Source organism: Hypomesus nipponensis, chromosome 28, assembly GCF_054491055.1.
Source record: "Hypomesus nipponensis isolate SF chromosome 28, ASM5449105v1, whole genome shotgun sequence".
Taxonomy (NCBI): domain Eukaryota; kingdom Metazoa; phylum Chordata; class Actinopteri; order Osmeriformes; family Osmeridae; genus Hypomesus; species Hypomesus nipponensis.
In genome coordinates, this window is record NC_140388.1 from 6,346,199 (window position 1) to 6,368,663 (window position 22,465).

General features: G+C 42.8%; 1 protein-coding gene across 3 annotated transcripts in view; it reads left to right on the top strand.

The window, feature by feature from the left end:
- The window catches only part of adamts3 (ADAM metallopeptidase with thrombospondin type 1 motif, 3), a 44,586-nt gene that overhangs the window by 3,698 nt on the left and 18,423 nt on the right, over positions 1-22,465 (top strand). Inside the window, exons 1-5 of one of the 3 annotated variants that reach the window (XM_084695354.1) lie at positions 746-1,079; positions 1,443-1,464; positions 2,553-2,992; positions 14,203-14,359; positions 17,239-17,426. In XM_084695354.1, coding sequence (XP_084551480.1) covers positions 1,017-1,079; positions 1,443-1,464; positions 2,553-2,992; positions 14,203-14,359; positions 17,239-17,426 — 870 coding nt within the window. In that variant the 5' untranslated portion in view covers positions 746-1,016. Of the gene's footprint in view, positions 1-745; positions 1,080-1,442; positions 1,465-2,552; positions 2,993-14,202; positions 14,360-17,238; positions 17,427-22,465 lie in introns of those variants that run through there. The other 2 variants (XM_084695356.1, XM_084695355.1) reach the window with 2 other exon arrangements.

Below are 22,465 nucleotides of genomic sequence, written 5' to 3' on the forward strand. Positions count from 1 at the left end.
ACATATCGCATGTTTAATGCATCCAAATCATATCCGCACTCATCCAAGCAAAAAAATTGTTCTTTTGCCCATGTAACACGTATTCTGCTGTCAAGTTATGGTGCCCGATGAGAGAGGAGCTGTCTCTAGAGACAGTGCTGAACTGAAACAAACAAACAAACTTCAATTCGTTTGCTAAATTACCACTGGGCAGATGGGTTTTGATTCATTGGCATCGTTTATTAAGCTTTCTGCTTAACTGTTTGGCAGACTAATGTGTCAAGTCATATGTCATGTGCTGACAATCGACTTAATGTAGTCTAGCCTACATCAGTGTGCATATTGAGTTAGGCCGTTGGTGCTTTATTGTGTACGAACATCAGAACTCAATAGCTAGTTCAGTTATTGAGATGTGTGCTTACGGTCCGACCTTCTTTGAGGAAAATTTCTGTGCTATGAGTATTTTTCACACAAAAGCAATACCGCAAATTTGTCTGCTAGCGTAACGTCGGACTACATTGTTCTTGCAATTAGCCTACTAAATCATGGCCACAAAATACTATCCGGGTGCCCACGATTTTTCCCCACGTCACGTCCCGAACTCCGTAGGAAACAACTTTCAAGAGTTTTCTTTCCCTGTCCCTCTCTTTCTGCACCATGTGTTCCAAAAGAGAGAGAGAAGACGGTGACGTCACGGTAGGGTTGATCTGGCGTTTATTAGCCAGAGCGAAATACCAGGTTGCAAGCTCATACCGCTCTGTTCGATCAACAAGGGCTCACCCCAAATAGTCTGGTAGGGATGGTTCACTAACAAACTCTTTGAAACAGCACCCGACATTGACCTAACTGTTGCAACTCGCTCTAAAGTTTATTCAACTCTGATTTACTTTCAAATTCAGTTGCAAATTGTCTAAGTCTGTCTTGAAGAGCGGGATTACTTTTCGGCTGTTTTCGTTCTTTGAGTAGGGAAATTGTTTCTTTAAACTGCTAATTTGGAATAGTTTGGTGTTTTTGCGTAACAAGTAACAAAACTCGTGATGGTTCTCCTGTCACTAATGTTAGTAGTTGTAGGACTTGTGAGTGTGACTTCAGCTGACAAGGTAAGTGCTTGTCTCCTTAGCTTACTGTTTCTACATTTCGTAAAGTTGAGATTGAATAGGAACTGAATTATAAAGTTGCTGCTAACTTTAAAGTTTGTTTCCAAATTGCAATCATCATTTCACTGTCGAATTTCTGAATCTGAAAACTCGAGAGTTTGCTGGTCAGTGACCTACCCCGCAGTCTGACTTTGAAAATAATGTTTTTATACTATTCAGCCTGTATAACAGGCACTCAAATAGAAAGTAGGTTTTGCCAGAACTTTCAGGATAGAAGGAAATGGTGTAATCTCGGTTAGAACACATTCGTAAGTGGCTTCTCATTTGCTTGATTGATATCTAACCATATACTGGTTTTCTTTACAGGCTGGTGAAGTAGATGAAGAAGGTAAGACGTTTATTTCAATGCTACATCTTGAACTAAATCATAAAGAATTAATGTGTTACTCTAAATTTAAGAAGCACAACATGTGTACACAGGAAGCAATGTGGGATATGTAAATGTGTTGTAATACACCTTTTTATGGCACAACTAAATCATTTCAAGGATTTGAGCAGACAAGAGAAACCTCAAATCCTGCACATCTGTTAGCTATTTTGAGGTTAAGAAACAAGTGAACTGCAAAGAGATCTTAGCAGGATCCCTACACATCCTGCGTATCTGCTGGCTGCCTTAAAGTGGCTTAAAGTTGAGATGCTTCATTCTCCTTATTTATAAACCCTGACAGATTGTCATCGCCCCACAACCCCCCTCCCCTCCCCTGACATACTAAGAAAGACCGCAGACAAATCTGTAAACAAGGAAATAATTGATCGACTAAAAAAATGTACCAAAAGCACAGAGCAAAATAGAGAGGCTTCTCTGAGCTCTGTCCTAATGAACCCCTATGGATGAGAGTTGCAAGTTCTGACTTCTCAATGACCTGTGTTTGTTCTGCGAAAGGAAACAACTGAGAAACAAATGTTAAGTTATATGAAGGTTGCATTCTGCTTGCAGTAAGTAGTCATAATGTATTCTTAATGCATTCGTCAAAGATTGCATATATACACCATTTATCACAGTTTGACGCAACAAATATGTCAAGCTCACTTTTGCATTTAACCAATCACTTTTTGCAAAGTAATAACTTTTGCATACAAAATGTGTGAAAAAGAACAAATACACCCTGCTTGGTAGTTAGGGTTGTGGTCATAAGAATTTCCTGTCTCACGACACTTTTAACAAACCATAAATTACAACATGAAACATTGTGTTATGTTTTCAATTATACACAACAGGCTTGTTCTCTAACATCTTGCTAAAATGGTTTTATTGGTTTGAGTTTCTTCTAGGTCTATTCTTGAGTGTCTCCCAGCTTTGTTGTGACCCCAAAAATATGAAATAAGATGACATTAGCTGCGTACAAAATAGGCAAAGGCCAAAATGTGTTGAATGGGAAACGTAAGTTTTCTGTCTCCCCTTGTGTGCTCTCGCAGATCTGCTTAGGAGCAGGCTGAAGGAGTATGGCCTCATCACGCCGATCAGCACGGACTCTCAGGGACACTACCTGTCGCATCTCCTCTCAGCCAGTCACAAGCAGCGGGTGAAGAGGGAGCTCCGGTCTGACGAAGCGGAACGCGGCGACGAGCGTCTTTTCTTCAACGTCACCGCCTTCGGGAAGGAATTTCACCTGCGCCTGCGTCCCAACGACAGGCTGGTCGCGCCCGGCGCCATGGTGGAGTGGCACGACGAGGTCCGCAGCTTTGACGCGGGCGAGGGCAACGTCACCGGAGGCGCTAACGGCCGTGGGAACGTGTCCGACGGCGGCACCGAGAGGATACTGAGGCGAGAGCGTCTCAAAACGGACTGCACCTTCATCGGAGACATCACCGATGTTCCCGGGGCCTCGGTCGCTATTAGCAACTGTGATGGACTGGTAAGCGTTCTCCCTACTTTAGCAGTAAACCCTGCACCCCCCCCACCACCACCACCACCCCTCTGTCCCACCACAAAGGATGGTCGACCTTTTCAAATGAGGGTCAGTGGCTTTAAGATGGTCATAACTTTGCTCTTCTTTCACAAGTCAGCACTTTTAAAGTACATTGTGCATCAGATATCCCTTTTGCAGACAGCCGGACGAGCTTTTGTCGCGGTGTTTGTCACGGGTGAGTGGTCATCCATTGCTTGGTGCTACTGTGACGTATTACTCCCTGGCCAGTTCCTCTCATAAAACATGGGCAGTCATTTTGGTCGACAAACCTTGCATCCTTATCTTCACCATTACCTCCCATAATGCACTTGGCCAGGGGTGACTTTCAGCCCAAAACGTTCTTATTATCCCTCTAAAGGTTGAAGGTAAAAAGCGTGAGAACAGTCTACAAGAAACACCCTCGTGGTTTCCTTTAGGCTGGTTTCATAAAACCAAACAATACAATTCACAGGCTTGAAGTTAGTGAATAGAATATAGAAGCACTCGTGTGTGTGTGTGTGTGGGGGGGGGGCTTTTAAGTTGGTATGTTTGTAAACCTGCACACTTTCCTCAGGGGAAGGCTAGAAATATCTACTTCATCTCATCATACCAAGTTAAACCTGCTCTGAAGATCAGGAAACCAACTCGAAAATTGAGCATGAGTAATAGGAACTATATCAATATCATTAAAACATTGCTGTTGTTATTATGTCAATATAATAATAACACAAGGACACAGGGAGAAACACGTAGTCTGCTGGTAAACAACAGGCAAACGAGGATCTACACACACATACACACCCGAGGACCGTTTGTTTCAGCATATGTGTTTTACCATCCATTCACTTCTACATTTCTACTTTTATCTCTATTCTCACTGCATAATTGTATCCAGACCGTAGTCTTCACCTCACAGTATCAACAACCGTGTCTGAGGGAGGGGATCCCTCCTTGAATCGCTCCTCAAGGTTACTTTAGTTTTTTCTCAGAGTTTTTCCTTGTCTTCCTTGAGGGTTTACAGTTGGTTTAGGTGCAGTTCTATGGGCGTCTGTGAAGCCCTCTGTGACATTACTTGTAAAAACGGTAAAACAAATAAAATTGGATTTGATGACTTGGGGGCGGAGGGGGGGGGGGGGGGTTGGTTGAAACTGTTGTTATGCTTGCTAGTGCAGATCCTAATACTCCTATAACGTTTCCTTGATGACGAGGTTGGGACTGCGATACTATCGCAGGGGCGAGAGGGGGGGGGCCGGGGACGGGGGGGCTTTAATGATATGCTTTTGTACGAGGCCGCTTTTACTATCGATGGATTTAATGGGTGGGAGTGCGGCGGGCTGTGATGTATAGCTGAGTTCACCCACCCTCTGTGGAGCCGTCACATCTGCTGTGGAGCCGTCCCATCTGCTGTGGAGCCGTTCCCATGCCAGGCGAGGCTGCACCCGGCTGGGAGGCTTTCAGCAGTGCGTCTGTTGAAGCCGGTGAGGACTGGGGCTCACATCTTGCATTTCCAAAGGCTTCTCAGTAAAAATAGGTGTCGGCAGGACGTCGTCACCGTTCCAGAGGTGTAAATATAAAACTTGATAAGGTGATATTTTATTCAGCCCCGTAGGGAAATGACTTTGTTCCAGCAGCCACTCCTAATAAGCGCAGGTGTTGCACGTTTATGCAGGTGTTGCACACAATAAAGTAAATATACAGAGTGGAGGAACAGAGATAAATAACTAACAGAAATGAAATGGATATAACGATATAGATATTTCGCACACCGTACGGGAACTGGATACACCAATAGGAATAGTGGAGGGGCCGCAATTCCGAAATGTAAGTCACATGATTACAAAGATGCTTTGTGCAAGCGTATGGCAGTAAGCAGGAAGGGTTTTCTGTCGGTCAGTGGTACACTGGGGCATGACGAGTCTCAAGCCAGAGGTGTCAGCCAAACTGAATAGTTATGTAATGTCTGCGAGGGGGTCATCCAGGCTGTTCGATATCTTGTTCGATTGTCATACGGATACAAATGCACTCGTGCGGGGAGGGGCAACACCAGCACACACACGTGTTCCCGTGTCCATCGACGACATTGGCCCTCTGCGTTTCTCCCAGTCTCAGACACAGGTCCTGGCTAGGGACACGCGTGGGCAGGAGAGCGATCTGTTCTGCGCGTTTTTTCCAAACTGGGGGCCGTGAGTGGAGGAACCCGCGCGAGCACGAGGAGGACATGCATACGGCACCCTTCCGGACCACGCCCACTTTACCTTCTGCCCACGCCCCCACTTTATCTTCTGACCACTCCCACCACCGCTCTTTTGATGTGAATCGGGTTGGAACGGGGGGCTCGCTCCCCTGCTTCCTGAATCATCGCCTCAGTTGCACTGACATCGAGGGGGAGGCTGGTGGTGGTGGTGGTGGTGGTGGTGGGGTCGTCAGCAAACTCGGTGATGGCGTCGAAGCTGAGCCTGGCCACACGGCCCGGGGGAACAGGGGGTAGAGCACAGGGCTGAACCCACCACACCCCTGAGGAGCTCCAGTGTTGAGGGAGAATGAGGAAGAGTTGACATCTCCCATCTTCACAACCTGGGGGCCTGTCTGTGATGACATCACAGACAGTGCATGGCAGCCCCAGTGCTATTGTTTGTGTTCCTTTTTAGCTCCCCTGAATAGGTGGTGAGGTTAGGTGTCATTTTAAGCTCGGATTATATACATTCAAGGACTTGTGTTTGTCATGGCATTGGTTGGATTACTCCGTGGGCTGTACTTGTCCCCGTGCAAGGACCTGAGACGTGTTGAAATGTGTACCTGTATTGTAGTTATCATTTTGGTGGTGTTGTGTGTCTTTTCATGAATGATTGCTTACAATGTGACCTGTGTTGGTGTGGTTTTTAGGTACCTGTCCTTTGTGGTTATAACTGCTTCAGTAGGAGTGTGAGTTGATTACCAACAAGTCTGAATATACTGAAAAAAAGAACAAAAAAATGAAATATTGCAAAAAATATATCTAACACAGCAACTGTTCTTATTAAAGAACAGCAGAGGGGAATTCAATTTGAATTATTTTCCCAACACTGAGAAATGTTACCAAAACAGCAAATCTAATGATGCTCTTGTCCTTGTGTTTGATCTCCAGAGGTAGGCCTAACCCGCTGTCTGTAGGTGTTCTCAATTAGAACCAGAGTGTGGTAGTCAGAGACAGCACAGCTGCAGCCTTGTTCCTAAAGCACATGAAGCAAATATTTCCTATCTCCTGGCTGGGAAGAAGAGAGGCTAGTGTTAAAAAGCAGCTGGGAGAAAAGAACATCATCGGGTTGGGGTTTCCACGGTGATTTACCGGTACACTGCGATACAGCTCCATGTGACATTGAAATGTGCGACCTGTGGAAATAGTGTTTTAAGAAGTGTTTAAATAGCTCCTTGATGAAGTTCATGAAATATCTTGTGCAATTCCTCTGTTCTGAAAGCTTTGCTATGGAGTAGAAAATGAATGTTGTCTTTTTGGAGGATGTTGTAGGGACAGGGGCCATCCTTGCTTTTAAGAAGGTTGGCAGACTACAGGTAGTGAAAACACAGCATGCAGTGCCTCAAAGCTAAACGTTGTCACTACACTCAGTCTGTGGAAGTATGTCCTTTGTGGGATGTCATGCCTAGAACTCTTTAGTTCTGCAGCTGTCAAAAAGCAAACTCTCCTGTCATTAGATATTTCTCATGCCACCTCAAGTGTATTTGGCAAAGTAGATGGAGAAGGAAATGGGAGTTTTAGGAGGACTGCTGTAAGGATAATGGCATTTTTTAAATACATATTTATAATGTGATTTATAATATATTTTAAATACATATCAAAGAGCCACAATCAACAAAATGGTCTTGGCTGAATATTGTCATTTTAAATGAGTCATAGCATGTAATATGATTTGTCGACAAATGTGTCAAAAATCTGGGTGACTAATAGTTTATCCGAACTGATTCTTTTTATGAAATAAATGGCATTAGCACCACACCGTGAAAAACGGTTTTGTGACTAATTGGTGATGCTATTTGAAGTATATTTCTAAAGCATACCAATCTATACCAATGATATGAAGGACTTTTGTGGCAAAGAAAGAAACAATTTTTACCACTTTGCCGCCAAAGGACAAGCAGTACATTTGCATCTTGTGCACTGGCGATGACAAACATGGGCTAGGAAAACATGCGCAGGCTTGTTTGTTTATCCAAATTGGGATTTAACAGAGGAACGATGCACCTTCATCTTCGATAATCGGACAACAATAATAGTGTTGTAACTCATGGTTCCTTTCTAAAACCTAGGATGTCGCTGCATTGTTCAGATTCCTTCCAAATACTATGCTGCCTGTGCAGTCTGTAGCTGGACCTGGTCTTCTGTTTAAAACGATCTAATTACAGTGTTTAATCCTTGGAACACACCTGGTCTATATATACAGTAGCTTTCCAGAAGGATGGGGGGGGTGGATTTACAAGTAGAGCAAGTCTGTCATAAAAGAAAGTCAAGAAGGAGACTATGGCTGGTTATGTCCTTTTATCAGTTTCCTGTGCACAAAAAGGAACGATGGCACACGTAACTTCACAGGCAGACCAAATAAGGGATGAATGCAATTGATATAAGTTGGGTATATTTTGTAAGCTGACTTGTTAACAGGACATTTTGTCAATGTCCAGCAGTCTTCATGTTTGTCTGACTTGTTATTATTCTCTCATCTGCTAGCCTCCACCCTCTTGGTTCCCAGGGTTTAGGACAGATTCAAGTGACCTGGCAAGCATATAGCTTGCAAATGCATACAACTGTGATCTATATTTTCTCAACAACCAAATCAGAGACCCCCTCATGCCCTGTGTAGGGGGCACTGTCATCCTGGAACAGACCACTCCCATCAGAATAGAAATCATTAAGAATCATAGGTGATCGCTCATCACAGGTGATCAAGTAGAACAACCTTGATATTGATTTGCTTTGACCCTTCCCTCCAAGGGCTCAAGCCATGCAGGAAAATGCCCTCCTCGGCATTACAGAGCTGCCTGACTCCCTTCTGGTAGGGGTCACGGGGTCACGCCTGTACCTGTCTCCTGGTGTATATGTCACACGATCAGCGTAGATCTTTTTTCTGATACTTTGCAAGGCAGGAGCAAAATGTCATACCAAAAGGACTCTACATGTATATCTTAACACACGTTACGTCACGTAGCCTACATGCATTGATTTGCTCGGCTAACTGTTTAATATACTCAACGTGTTGTCAGTTCTCTTATGGTGATGTCTTATGGTGATGTACAAACTGGATGACGTCTGTACCATTGGGGGGGGCAGTTTCTCTGAAATGATGACCGTTTCTCTGTATGGTAATTGCTGCTATTTGCTACCCCAAACGTACTTATGTGTCTATAACAATGACGTGGCAGCATGCCCGGTGTCTGTGGCCTCGGCTGCAGGGTGCAGGGGTGACAGCAGCAACCTCACTTAGTTCTCGTGCCATCTTGAACCCAAACCCAGCCAAACTGATCCTTCTCCAGAGTTCAGAACAAGTTGAAGGTCCGGAGAATATTTCTGTAAGGTTGTCACTGTGTGGTATATTGTGGAGGCATACAAATACAATATTGTTTCATTCATTCATTCATTGTTTCATTCATGAAAATACAGATTGCTATTTTGCACATGATTGATATGAGACGTCCAACAGGGATCACAATTGATACCGGAGGAACGCCATTGGTCAGATGGGCGCCAATCTAAAAAAAGGGAGGGGTATATGTTTGATAAATTAACTAACAGCACAGCTCAATGGTGTTTCTTATCAAGGGCACACATAATTCATAATAATGGACGTTGCACTGATCGAACAACATCCATTGAAACCGCTGTGTCTGAAACTGACGTGTCTTAAAACGGTCGTGTTCGAGATGTGGGAGAAAAACGAATTGCCCCAGTGAGTGCCTGATGCGTTCAAGTAAACAAGCCTCAGCCTGGGTGACGAGGGGAAAGTTAAATGCTCTTCATGTCTTGGCAACATGAAGGATAATGGTCGTAATGACACTATTCAGAATGTCACTCTGAGTATGAATTTAATGTTGTTGTGATCGACTCAATGTCTCAGTTAGTCAAGTGAGGGTTTTTGAACTGTAGTTGCATGTGAGTTATGGTACAGTTTTTTTTTTGTACCAGTACTGTACTATACACTTCCCTTAACCCAATACAGGTTCCTACTTTGTAGTCAATGAATACATTATTAATGTCAACTTAAGCCCTTAAGTTATGAAGGCATGCCTCGAAAATCCACAGCAATTTCGGGAGGCACAAGAGTAGTATTCAGTAATAGATCTTGATTTATTTTATTCGTTTAGCCAAAAACTTGCCTGTTGCAGTCTTGACTACAAAGCTATTTGGACAGATATGGTTTGAGGTACATAAGGGGAGGTACCCCAGGATATGCAAAGCTAAGTTATTTCTTGAAAAAATTCAGTAGGGGCCAGTAAGTGGTAGTTTGGTGTGTGCTTCTGGGCACTTTTATTGATATATTTATGTGTTTATACATTTTTAATCGTGACCTACATAAACCCAAGGGGACCCACATTTTCTGTTGTTGTTTTAAACAGACATTGAAGCCCATTCACAGATTCTTGGTTTTATTTTAGGTAAAGTGTTGACTTGTTACCAACATCTCAAAGTAGTAGGTAAATGTTTGCCCTGTTTGGAGGGCTGTACAAAAAGAAATGATTGAGCCAGATTAAATGTTCTTTTTTCAAGATTTATAGAAAATGAGGCTACACCCAGCATGACCTCTGCTTTTTCTGACCTTCATACATCTCATCAAACATCATCCAGTATTACCTACTCAATGCTTTAGTCTGTCCAATAATACTGGAAACCATAAATATTACATTTACGTGTATTGATTTAGCAGACACTGTTATCAAAAGCGATGTACAAATAGTGCTTGATTATAAGGAATTATAAGCATCAGTATAGCAGATTATGAAGGACTAGAAGTGCACCATGACCTGTCTAACAATAGCGTGATCTACAATACAATACAGCATTATTCCTCAGATCAACAGATCAAGTCAACAAAAACAATATCAACTGGACTACTCGTTTATAAGTCATGAGATTCTGCAGGGGAAGTCTTTGTTCGAAGCCAGAGCCACAACAAGATCTCAAATACTTCACGTACCAAATTGTCAATTTCTCAGATACCACAACAGGTGACAGTTTTTTACCTTTAAAGAAAGAAAGAAAAGAAAAAACCTGCAAGTATTGCAAGCTATGTTATCATTTCTCCTGTGTAGTGTTTTGTGTTGACCCATTTACAAACACGTTTTCATTGCACGTCTGTAGCCTGGTCTAGTTTTGCCACAATGTATGATGCCTGTCATAGCATCTTACAATAATAAAACTGAGGTTTCTTTTAAACTTTTACTTCTAAGTTTATAAGGAAACTTAAAGGGGTTGAGTTTGTGGAGGGTGAAATGTGACGTATTATTGTAGTCATAGTATTAAGAACTGTAGTTAAATAGTTGTGTTTTCAGTCGCTTATCCAGCATATTTCATATAAGGTGGCCGGATGAGTCCTTTTATTATTATGGGGTGGCACATCTAACAGTGCACATTTGCTCCCCTGTCACAGTTTGAAGTGGTGATAGGTGATATCTAATCTGAGTTGCAGTGGTGACTCAGCATTTCAGCAAAAATACCCAGTTTTTAAAAACAGGCTATATAATACAAATATTCCGAGTTACAGTGAATTGTAGAATGGCCGGTCATGGCCCCTAGTTTGGGGTTTAAAGGGTTAAAGTACCTTAGTTCAGCTATTTATATTTTTCTGGTGCCCTGCAAAAAATTATTTTTTCCGCTGTACTGAAGTCTCCCCCCCCCCCCCCCTCCTCGCTGCCTCCAGCCAGGCTTGTTTATTATCATTTAGCATCTATACTTCCATCCATACTTGCATTTCTACTTGCATCCTCCTTGGGATGGATGACTTTGACTTACTTTTTTCTCTCTCGCTCTTTTAAAAAAGTTAAAAATCTGCATGTGTGATTTTTCCTGTAAGTTCTTTTTAGACCTGATGAAAATGGCAGGTAATGATGACGAAGGTTTGAGCAAACACACCTTTAAACAACATGGAGGGTGAAAGGTGGTAGTGTCTTGGCTGAATTCAGGCCTTTTTCAAAGTGGCAGTACCATATTTTTTTAAGAAAGCACGTTTATAACGGCTCCTTAAGAAGTTTATACTGGAAGGGCTGTCTTTGAAAAACTGGCCCCTTCAGTTCAGTCCCGTATGTTTGTCTTGGCAGAGGGGGGGTGTCTGCTTGGCTTGGGCTGGTTCTGGGGATATTAAACTGATGGTACACACACTCTTGATCTCTGCAAGAACTTGTATTGAGGAAACAATAGGCTTACCTTTTGGTCACTTGGCATGTCTGCAACATTAAGTAAGCTCTTGATTGGATTTTTCAACACACAAGGTGGAAGAAGCAACACACTCCTAAATACTCTTGTTTCTCTTTTATATATGCACAGGAATATTTGGGTTTTGTGTATTACTGGCATTTAAAAGTGGGTAATCGGGAAACCAAAACCACGATATAGCTTGTCATTAATATTAATATAATTATATTATAAATGTAATCACAACCCATTGGTTCCATAGAGGCTGGTTTAAGCATCTTTTTATTTAATATTTTTGTTATTAGGTTATATGTGTATGAATTGGGAATTTAATTATATTTACGGATCTATTTAATCATTTTTGAACCCCTATTCACACATATTTTTTGTCCAAATAGAGGCTAAACAAACCCTGAGTTAACTCTCAAGCATTGTTCAGTTGAACACATACACTCACTGAGATTAAAACTAGATTGTACAGCTGTTGCATCAGCCAAGCACTTCTAACAGACACTTTTTAGCACATTACTTTCAAGTCTTCAGTCACCTTTTCACTGATGAGATGAAAACACCTCTAAACCTCACAAATGATGAGTTTGATTTGGATCATTCCGGAACCAGTTGGTTTGAAAAGGGAAGGAGAAGGCAATGCCTGTTCGCCAAGTGATGGTGTTCCTGCTCAATGCTCAACCGATTCTGCCATCCCTCCCTGTTTCCTCTAGGTGGCTCCGTGGGGGAAGAAGAAAAGGTTCATCTTAGAATATTGTCTTTCACGTTAGTAAATGTTTAGACAACTTGTCAAGATGTGTTTTCCTTGACTACCTTTTATGGGCATTCTCTTACCAACTAACAAAATGTTGGCACAATGTTCTCTATTTCTCCTTGCTGTGTGAATGCCATACCCTGGTCATTGGCCACTGGCTCATCTGGCTACCATCACTTTGCCCTGAAATGTAATACTCTTCTGTAATATCAAAGTGACATTCATTGTGCTTGGCAAATTGTGCACTACACTACATTTCAGCATAAAGAAAGCACTAGATTTTAGAGGACTGTATTGTAAGGCCCCTCAATCTGTCCAAGTATTGGCAACAAACTTTCATTCACACAAATTAAGCGGGAAATTGATAGAAAATGATTGACGGAGTATTATCTTTAAGATGTGGGGGCTACGAATGTCAATCTTAACATCATATTAGACCTACCTTTGCAAATGATGTGAGGTGCTGCTGTTTGCTATTTATATTGTGTTTTTGTGTAAGATTTGTCTTGTTGATAGTCTTCATTCAAATGGTGTTTTTAGAATATTTGATTGTGTTTGAAATCCCTCATGAAGAGGCCATTTAAGAGGCGTGGCACTTCTCTTGATATACCCCTCCTCCCAACACCTCCTCCTGACATTCCCATAACCTTCCCCACCTGCCCCCGACCGTGGCAAATGTGGAATCTCCGCAACACGTGTCTGAGACGGCATGGAATATATCACATGACTGGAGCGTTTGATTTTAGACTGCTGGGACAGTAAACAGCGCCAGCATAATTGAGATGCATTTCTTACCACTTTCAACTTGGGTTAGCCAGCTCATTCGTTCCACAGATATTACCCACCTAAACCAGAAAAACATCTAGGAACTTTGTTATCGCTATTAAAAAGTGATTTTAAGAAGAAAATACTAAAAATATTTTCATATCTGAGTCTTGGCTGTTGGAATAGGAATTGGTCTTTATGAGGAAAAAACTTCGAAATTGTTATGATACAATATTGGCCTTATCAATGACTTATAACGCAGTGAAATTGCTCTCCAAGTCCTTTTCTGTGAAAATAGGAAGCCATTGGGAAAATCTTGGCTGGAATGAGCCAAAACTGTACTCTCTCTGGAGCACACAGGATGGTAGTGAGGAGGCCAGGGCCAAGTTAAAGCCAGGAGAGTAAGAGAATCAGATTTTCGAGCACATTCCAACCTGGCCTCTGAGAGGCAGGTCTGTGTACATGAGGCCTGTGCTAGGGTTGGAGAACGGAGGACATGAACGGAGGGAGTGTTCCAGAAGGCGAGCGGGTGACGAGTGTGCACATGCACATAACACATATCCACACTTTAGCCTTAAACTAAAATTACATTTCTGTGACTATCGGCTCAGTTGCGTGCAATTAACATGAACACATTTAAAGGTGTAATTTACTGTGAATATTATTATGATTTTTTTAAAATCAAATTGTATGTGAATGCATGTGATGTCCAACATACATTCTGATGTTTCCATTCTATGATATAAGGATTCTTTTTTACAGCTTGCTTAACTTTTAGGGAACTAAGCAAGAATCATCAGGGGTGACTCAGCAGGCAGATGGCTCTAAATGCACTTTTTAAATGCACTGTCTGTCCTGGTTACTAGGACAGACAGGAAAGTGAACTTTCTTTAAATTTTTATTTCATTGAGGTAAAAGAACTGTAAATATCTGAGAGCTAGTGTTTTTAGGGAATAGTTGGCTGAAGACGTCCTCTTGGCACAAGCATTTGGAACTTGTTTAAATATTGTATCTTTCCCTGAACCCACGGAACAGTGAATTAGACAGATGTTGGGGTTTGTGCTTTGAAACAAATGTGCCGTGTCCTGACTTTTGTCTCAAATCAAGATAACACTTTGAGTCCTGCCCGTCCATCTTATCTGACGAACCTTAAAAAATCAAAATGGAAAGGAGGACACCTTAAAAACAAAGGTTGTGTAGATCTTCCCTAGTTTTCACAGCAGCTGACATTTTTGCTCCATGCGATGTGTCTCCCAGGCAGGAATGATTCGCACTGACTTAGACGAGTACTTCATCGAGCCTCTGGAGAGGGGCATCCCGGAGCAGGAAGAGCGAGGCAGGGTCCACGTCGTCTACAGGAGGTCCGCAGTGCTCCAGGCCCCCTTAGAGAGCTCCATGGACTGCCAGGCGGAAGGTAGGATTGAACCGAATTGCCTTGGTGACTGTATTGCATTTGGGGTGAATTGTCATCAGTAGTGCAAATGTCATGTCAATTGGACTGTAATAAGACCATGTGTGGAAGAAATCCATGTGCAGTGGATGATCTGTGTATGGAAATTGCATTACTGAACCAGGTAGGATAGCTAGAAAGAGATTTCGCCTTGAAGCTCAACTCAAACTGCAAGTATTTGTGAAAGTGTATGGGATGAGTGTAAAAAAGGTTGAATTGGTTAAACTCGCTTCTAAGTATAAATACCACCATTCCCAAACATGAATTGTTATTAGACGGATCACTTGTGAGTAGAAATGACACCTGTGACTTATGGTACAGTCATAAGGATATAGAGATGGAGAATGGAATTCAATAAAAGTGAAATATTCCCCACTTGCGTAAAAAAAAAGTCAAATCATAGTTTTGAAAGTGGAAAGCTTATATTTTTGTGCTTTCCTTACATTTTTTTTGTAGGTATATACCTCTACTGACAGATCACTGATCTTTGTTGATGTGTCGTGAAACTTAATCATAATTATGTTATTTGTTAATCATACATTCTCAAATCTTAAATTAGAGAAAGCCGAAACAGATTGTTTAAATAAAACACAACATTTAACTCAGGTCAATGACTTTCAGGTATTTCACATTTTATAAGCTATTCAGCGGCCAGCTATATTATCTTACATACCTAGAAATCACATCGAAATCTTGAAGGGTAATTCTATGAAAAGTATTCTGTGATTATAATTAGAATGCAGCATAGACAGCACTTGAATGACTGGGAGCCCAAGCCTGCACAGAGGAAAGAAGAGCTACTCTAGAATATTCTTCAGGTATATCACTCGTTATCATACATTTGGGGGATTTATTTTCTCGCTTCTTTGATTATGATGATTTTGGAAAAAGTTTGCTTGTTTGACCTAGTTTGATGCTCATTTGGGGGTGTTCAGTAAACCTAGTTTGCCTGTCATATAACTTCTCAGTGGCAGTGGCTGCAAACTGCAGTACCCAGAGGCATTCGGGTGGTCAGGGTCTACACAACACACACACTCCTTTTACAGGCGCAGCTCTTGCCAACATAAAACCATGAAGCGCAGTATCTCCTGAGCGCACAAGCTCAGCAGGTATCCTTTAATTCCACCCGCTGACACATGGAAATCATTTAATGGGACTTAAATTGTAAAATGCTTCTAACAGCATTTTTTCTCCTTTCAGAGAGAACGCACTGTTGGGTAACTTTTGCTGCTTGCACATTTCGACTCAGTCGGGGCACTTCACAAAAGGAAACTACAAAGATTTCTTCCAGTCATCAAAGCCAATGTAATTAACTTGTGTTACATGTGGCAGAAGGGCTGAGAAAGCTGTTTGCATGACAAATACATTGCGAGTGCCAGATCAAACCCAGCCTATGAAACACCTTGTTATATTCAGCTACCTAAGCTACCTAATGGAAATGCATGGAAAAGTAACTAGACAGGGAGATTTTTTAGTTGTTGCTCTTTTAAAAGTAGACCTGCGTTAAATTTAATATATTGGAAAGTGATGTGCTAATCAAAATGTTTATGGCAGCTATGACTTAATAACAAACATTCTATCTTTGGAGAAAAAAAGGTCTGCTATTGGAATTGGTCTTTTGTATTAGGTCTGAGAGTCTGTTGTGAAAGTGTGAACGTAAAAAAACATTTCAGTAAAATACCTGACCGTTCCGCGAGCCTTTATCTGTTTGATAAACAGAACATGGCTTTGAAGTGTTTGTAGACTCAATTTAAATTACGACATTCTCTTTCTTAGTGTTCATGAATACATGCCTTTTCCGGAACCCAACTTTGTAATCATCACATTTTATAAGGGGATGAGACAAGGGAGGGAGTGGATTATTAGCTGGAGATAAACAGTACAGGTAGAAATCCAATAAAGAAGTAATTTGTAGCTTGCAGTGTGGCTCCCCCCCCCCCCCCCAGCCACTGTGCCACGTGTGAGCTCCACTAACCAACCCCTGCTCCCTGCACTTCAGTCAGCGGGGGGGGGGGGGGGCGTCTCAAGGGAAGGGGGGCTGCCTCGCCCCCAGTGGTTGGGGCGCCTGCGTGTTCCGTCTCTGTCCGAGAGTGTGTGTGTGTGTGTGTGAGGAACTAGGATCTGAGACACTTTGGCACTTGTAAGGAAAGCATGTGTGTGCAGATGAGGGGGAAGTCCCGCACGTTTGAAGTAGGTACCTCAGAGAGCGTGTTGACTCTGGGGCCTGGGCCTGAGCCTGGTTCTGTCGCACAAGAATGCCTGTGTCATGACGAGGGCGCAGCAGAGGAGGAACGCGCTCCACAATGCTAACGTTGTGGAAGCCAGGACCATGGCTGAGGTCACGGACATTTCTTTGAGCCTCTCCGCACAATCAATCAGGGCCAGTGTCTGCTGGCGTTAGTGCCGCTGGAACTGAAATATGAAGATTCAGAAGCTTGCATGGCATAGATTTGTGGGGAGATCAGAAAGGCCAGATGATTGTACATTCTTGATGAATCTATCTGCCTTTTAAATATTCCATGAAACTTTTTGGTTTATATTTATTGTTTATTATTGTGTGGTTTTCCATTATTCAACTAGTTGTTATCATCACTCATCTTGAAGATAATCATATTTGAGGGAAAATATTAGCAATATTGTGTAATATTGGCTGCAATCTCTCTCTCTCAGTTTACTCCCAATAGTATTAATACATATTACAGTAATTATTATTAGTTAATGAATAATTAGGCTTACTTTGGTGTCTCTGGATCTGTAGAGAGTTTAGAAGTAAAAGTAAGTTAAAGAACACTTATATCAGTACTGTGCTGGCCTCATGGCCTTGTTCTCTGTTGTTCTCCCAGAACCGGAGCGAGACATCCCAGGTGTGTTGGATACTGTTGCCAAACAGGTCAACCAGACTGTCCGTCGGCAGCGTCATGCCGGAGATGACGACTACAACATAGAAGTCCTGCTGGGAGTGGACGACTCGGTGGTGCGCTTCCACGGCAAGGAGCACGTCCAGAACTACCTTCTCACCCTTATGAACATCGTAAGTTAACGGCCGCACGCACCCGCTTCCGCCGTGACCCCGCTCGCTGCTTTGAACTCCCATCGAGCGGACGTCAAGCGTAGGTTCGCGTCGAAAGCGGGACTCGCTGACGCTTTCGCCGGCACAATTGCTGACGGAGAGAGGCCACTTAGCGGGAGGGGGCGCCGACTCATGTGGCGTCTCGCTCCACCTCCCGACATCCTCCGACCCCCGCCTCCTCGCGACACCTCCTCTTCCTGACACCTCCTCTCGACGCCACCACCTCCGAACACACATCTTCCTAACGCCTCCCCACTCCCTGTGGACATGTCTGTATGCATCTCTCAGTTTTCTCCCTGGCTGTCATTCACTGTCTTGCTCCTTTTCCTGTCTGCTCCTCTTCGACCCTCGACCCCCCCCTCCCCCTCCCGCTCTCCCCACTGATGTCTGTTCTCATCTCATCATTACTCCAGAAGCCGTTATCATCACAATATCCCCTTCTGCAGATCACTGTCTTGTCACCAGAAATACACTTGGGCATGATTCAGTCTGTCAGATGATGATGGAGAGGATGTGTAAACAATTTCCAAGGACACCTTTGGAAAGGGTAATATATATTAGGGCATTTTTATAAGGTCCATGTCCCCACCTCCACAATAACATGTTTATTATAAATATACATGTTAAAATGTTTATTCCTACATCCTGGATACCTTTGTCATAGGCTATATATCTTAAATCATCGAATAGTCGGTCTGTGCAATCCATGCATTGTGTTGCATGAATACATCAAAAAATGGTTGCCATGAGTCATTTTACGGCAGGAATATTTAAATCACCAAGAAAGCTCCACTTTCTCCATTTCTCCATTCTGCGTGTCACAAAGACTAAAACTCAACTGGTTGGCCTTGTGGCTCTGCGAGGTGGTTATTCTCCGCCCCATGGACAGTTCAGAATGACCATTGGGTTACATTGTCAAGACTGCCACCTACTGGTCACGGTTTGTGAAGCTAATTGATGGTGAGTTTCAGTTGATGAGCCTGGGGTGCTGGGCTGAGTCAGCTACTGTACATCCAGAAAGAGTAAAGAGGAAGAGGATGTCTCCCAAACCTGGTATGAGATGAATGGCTCTGTGACCATCGTCTTCGAAGCAAGCTGACCATCACCTAGGGTCACCAGACGTCCGGATTGTGGCCGGACAGTCCGGTTTTCCAACCTTTTGTCCGGAACGCTGTTGCGTTTGTCTTCCTTTTTGACCCTTCCTGCCCACCGTCGCAATTTACCACTCGCGTAAGTTTTCCGATGTCAAAAAGAAAGACCTCCTTCTAACCTACGTGGAGTTCAGAACTCCACTTTGCCATAAGAGCAGCAAAGATCAATATCATACCTTCTGTAAGTTCTGTCGCATTGACATCGACATGAGTAGTAGGGGGAAAGGGGCTTTAAGCATGCCTACGACACGCAACCGCACAAGGATAATGCTAGGTCTGCCGGGCACTCTGCTTTACTGTTCCTCACTCCTTACTGTTCCTTACTGTCGTCGTCCCCCCGTCCCCGTCAACAACGTTTTGGGGTTGTCCTCCTTTTTGACCCTTTGTCCTCCTTTTTGGACCTAAGTGTCTTCCTTTTCAGGGTCATGCTTTTGGTCACCCTACCATCACCTTTGACTTGAACGTCTCTCAACCCATTCAGTCAAGGGGTCCGAGGCTAACATATGAAGGCCCCACTGTAAACTACTGTAAATAAATAAGGAAGTACAAATACACTGTTGGTACAAATACAAAGTTGGTGCTGGGTCAGCTCTAGTGCCATCTTTAATGTGAGCAGTTTTATTAGCATACCTGAAAATGGTAAAGATTTGAAAAAGACCATCACTTTTGCAACATTTAACAAGACAACCAATGAATTACAATTAGGGCTGTCAAACTTAACGCATTAATAACGCGTTAATAACGCGTTAACGCAATCTCACTTTAACGCAAAAAAAAAATAGTGCCGTAAACGCAGATTTATTTTTGACCCTGGGAATCACTTGTCGTCACATGATTTTGACTGCCGACGGCAGCTGAAGGATGGAGAGAGGAATTTTCGATGGGAAGTTCCATTTCAAAAAGTTGCGAAATGGCTGGGTTGACAAAACTAAGGCTATGTGTACTAATTGTCAGGCTGAGTTTAGTTATTACCGGAGTACTTCCAGCCTAAACTATCACATCATGCAAGCAAAGCACACAACTACATTTACATTTAGTCATTTAGCGGACGCTCTTATCCAGAGCGACTTACAGTCAGTACAGGGACATTCCCCCCGAGGCAATTAGGGTGAAGTGCCTTGCCCAAGGACACAACGTCATTTGGCACGGCGGGGATTCGATGCCGCAACCTTCAGATTACGAGCCCGATTCCCTCACCGTTGAGCCACCTGACTCCCCTAGCTAGCAGCAGCGTTAGCGGTAGCAGCAGCAATGTTAGCTCCGGTAATATATGGCAGACGACACTCGCTAAAGAAGTGAGCAGCTGACTGGGATCAACCCTAACCCAACTGAATTGTTCAATATTAAGGTCAATCTGTGGTTGCTTAAGTATATGAAGTATGTTTGAGTGAGATGAATATTATGGAGCAGGACATTGTAGCAGGCTATGAGACAACATGACTTAAATGTATTTTAAATTCCAGAATAAGTCTAATTTTGTTGGTTGTTTAATATACAGCAGTAGTTTGTGAGTGAATAAAACTCCCTCACAATTTAAGTTGTGTTCCATCTGAACTTGTTATATGGACATTATCATCCAGTTAGGCCTATCTGAAGTTAAGTACACCCTTTTAATGTTATTTCCACAAAGAAATCATTTATTGGGGTAACATTTTAAAAGATTAAATAGATTTAATAATTTTGAGATTAATCACGATTAATCATATGAAATAATGCGATCAACCGCAATTAAATATTTGAATCGCTTGACAGCCCTAATTACAATGTATAGGCAGAAATACAGTCGCGTGCTGAACTAGTCACCAGTTGGTTATTGAATGTTGCAAACAGTCTCACGCACACAGGCGAATCCAGAAGGGGGAGGCAGAAAGAGCCAAGGACAGCCCTCGTTGATCGACTGGGTGTGGATGTGGGGGCACTGTGCAGCACTGTGAGGGTGTATAACGAGTGAGCGTTGTGGCATGTCTCCATTAGTTTTGTTTAGCGAAGCACAAATTATAAAGAAAGTAATGAGTACATTCATGGAGTCTATGTGAACCCGGTCTGCTCAGAGGTAGGATCCCGCATTGTGTAATCTACTGTCTGGCAGCTGAAAGACTGGACCACTGCTTGCTGGTTCATATTTTTTCTGAAGTAATTTGAAGAGTATTTATTTCTTTAAAAGTAGAGTTTGTCTCTGGCCGGTCCCATACACAAGGACTTGACGTAAACGTATGGAGCAAGGGAGGATGGATGAGACATGTTTCAAGTTGCTATTGCTGGCTTTGAGAGATCACAACCACGTGGGAGTATAAAACACCTACACAGAATGACGAAAGAAAATACACAAGGATTAATGGTGGAATACATACCAAATGTAGGAATACAGAAAGCTACACCGTCCGAAAAACCCCTCTAGTAGGCTACAAAAACAAATATGCCAAGAGCACATGAAAAGGAAACACTTAAATGGAAATGGCAAACAGGAGATTGAAGCTTCAGAACTCCAACCAGCACTAAACCAGCGGCCGTGCTGGTTGAATTGCCTCTGACAGGCCAACTGCCCCTAGCTGACAGACTGTTGAGGCAATCTGCGTTTATATGCCAGTGAACATTTGAATCTTGCACTTGAATACCCCATTTCTCCTCTCTCTGTTTCTGGCTGTCTTTCCCTCTCTCTCTCTCTCTCTCTCTCTCTCTCTCTCTCTCTCTCTCTCTCTCTCTCTCTCTCTCTCTCTTCTTCCCTCCCCCTTTTGTGGCCACAATACCCTCTTTGTTTGAAGCGAATCCAAGCACTGGCGTTCGTAAGGTTTCTGCTGAGCTGTTGGGGCGCCACGCTGTCATTCTGCTCTTCCTCTCAACGTGTCAGGAGAGAACGCCCACACAAAAGTCCCTATAAACAATGAGAGATTTACATGGTGATTGACATTGCTACTTTACTGTAACCCGACATTAATTCTGTCACCATCTGTTGGGAATAATGTGCCCCCACACCCAAACAGACTACAAGATGCAAAACAATATTGCACAATTTTGGACTAAAATACATCAATGAGCAGCTACCTACTTTTCTCAAGAAAAGCATTTCAAGCTCAAAATGTGCCAACTGTTATAGCAGGAACTGCAAAGAGTGGGGAGGGAACGTTTATTGGAGAACAATTAAACAGCCCATTACTGGAATTTGTTTTAACATTTAAAGTTTGGCCGTATGATGAGCTCTGGCCTTAGCTTATCACACAGCTGATCTGTTTGTGATGTAAAATGACACATTAGTGTTGTGCTTCGTCAGCATGTAAATATGTGCATCCAGAAACATCTTAGATATTGGGGTGAGCAGGGGGGGTCATATCTCAGTGAGTGCCTCTGCATATGTGAAAATACTATCTACAATGATCTCACCCATGTGCATTGTCTGCGAAATACAACATGGGCATGGTTTCATCCAAGGAACAGCCTTAGTGAAGTAACCATGGTTTTCACACCTGAACTGAAGCCAAATACATTGCAGATGTTCATTCAGGATCAACTGTGTAGGTGTCGATGTGGAACACCCACAGACTGGCCGACGGCGTTAACGCGTAAAAACAGCAGAGCCACTTATACATCTTGTAAATGATATCAAGGGTTTACCTTGACCTATTCTATCCTGAACTACATTATCAACAAACATGTGTGCTCCCAAGCATGTGGTTTATCACTTTGTGGCCTAAAATATAGTTTTTCATTTGACATCCTGTTCCCTTTTGGAAAACATTGGTGCAACGATGCTGATACATTGGAAGATAAATCCTCAGGCTAGGGGAAAATAGTGGTGGTGCCAGTGGAGGTTGTGTACTGTGACATTGTACTCTGTGTATACGTTATATTGTA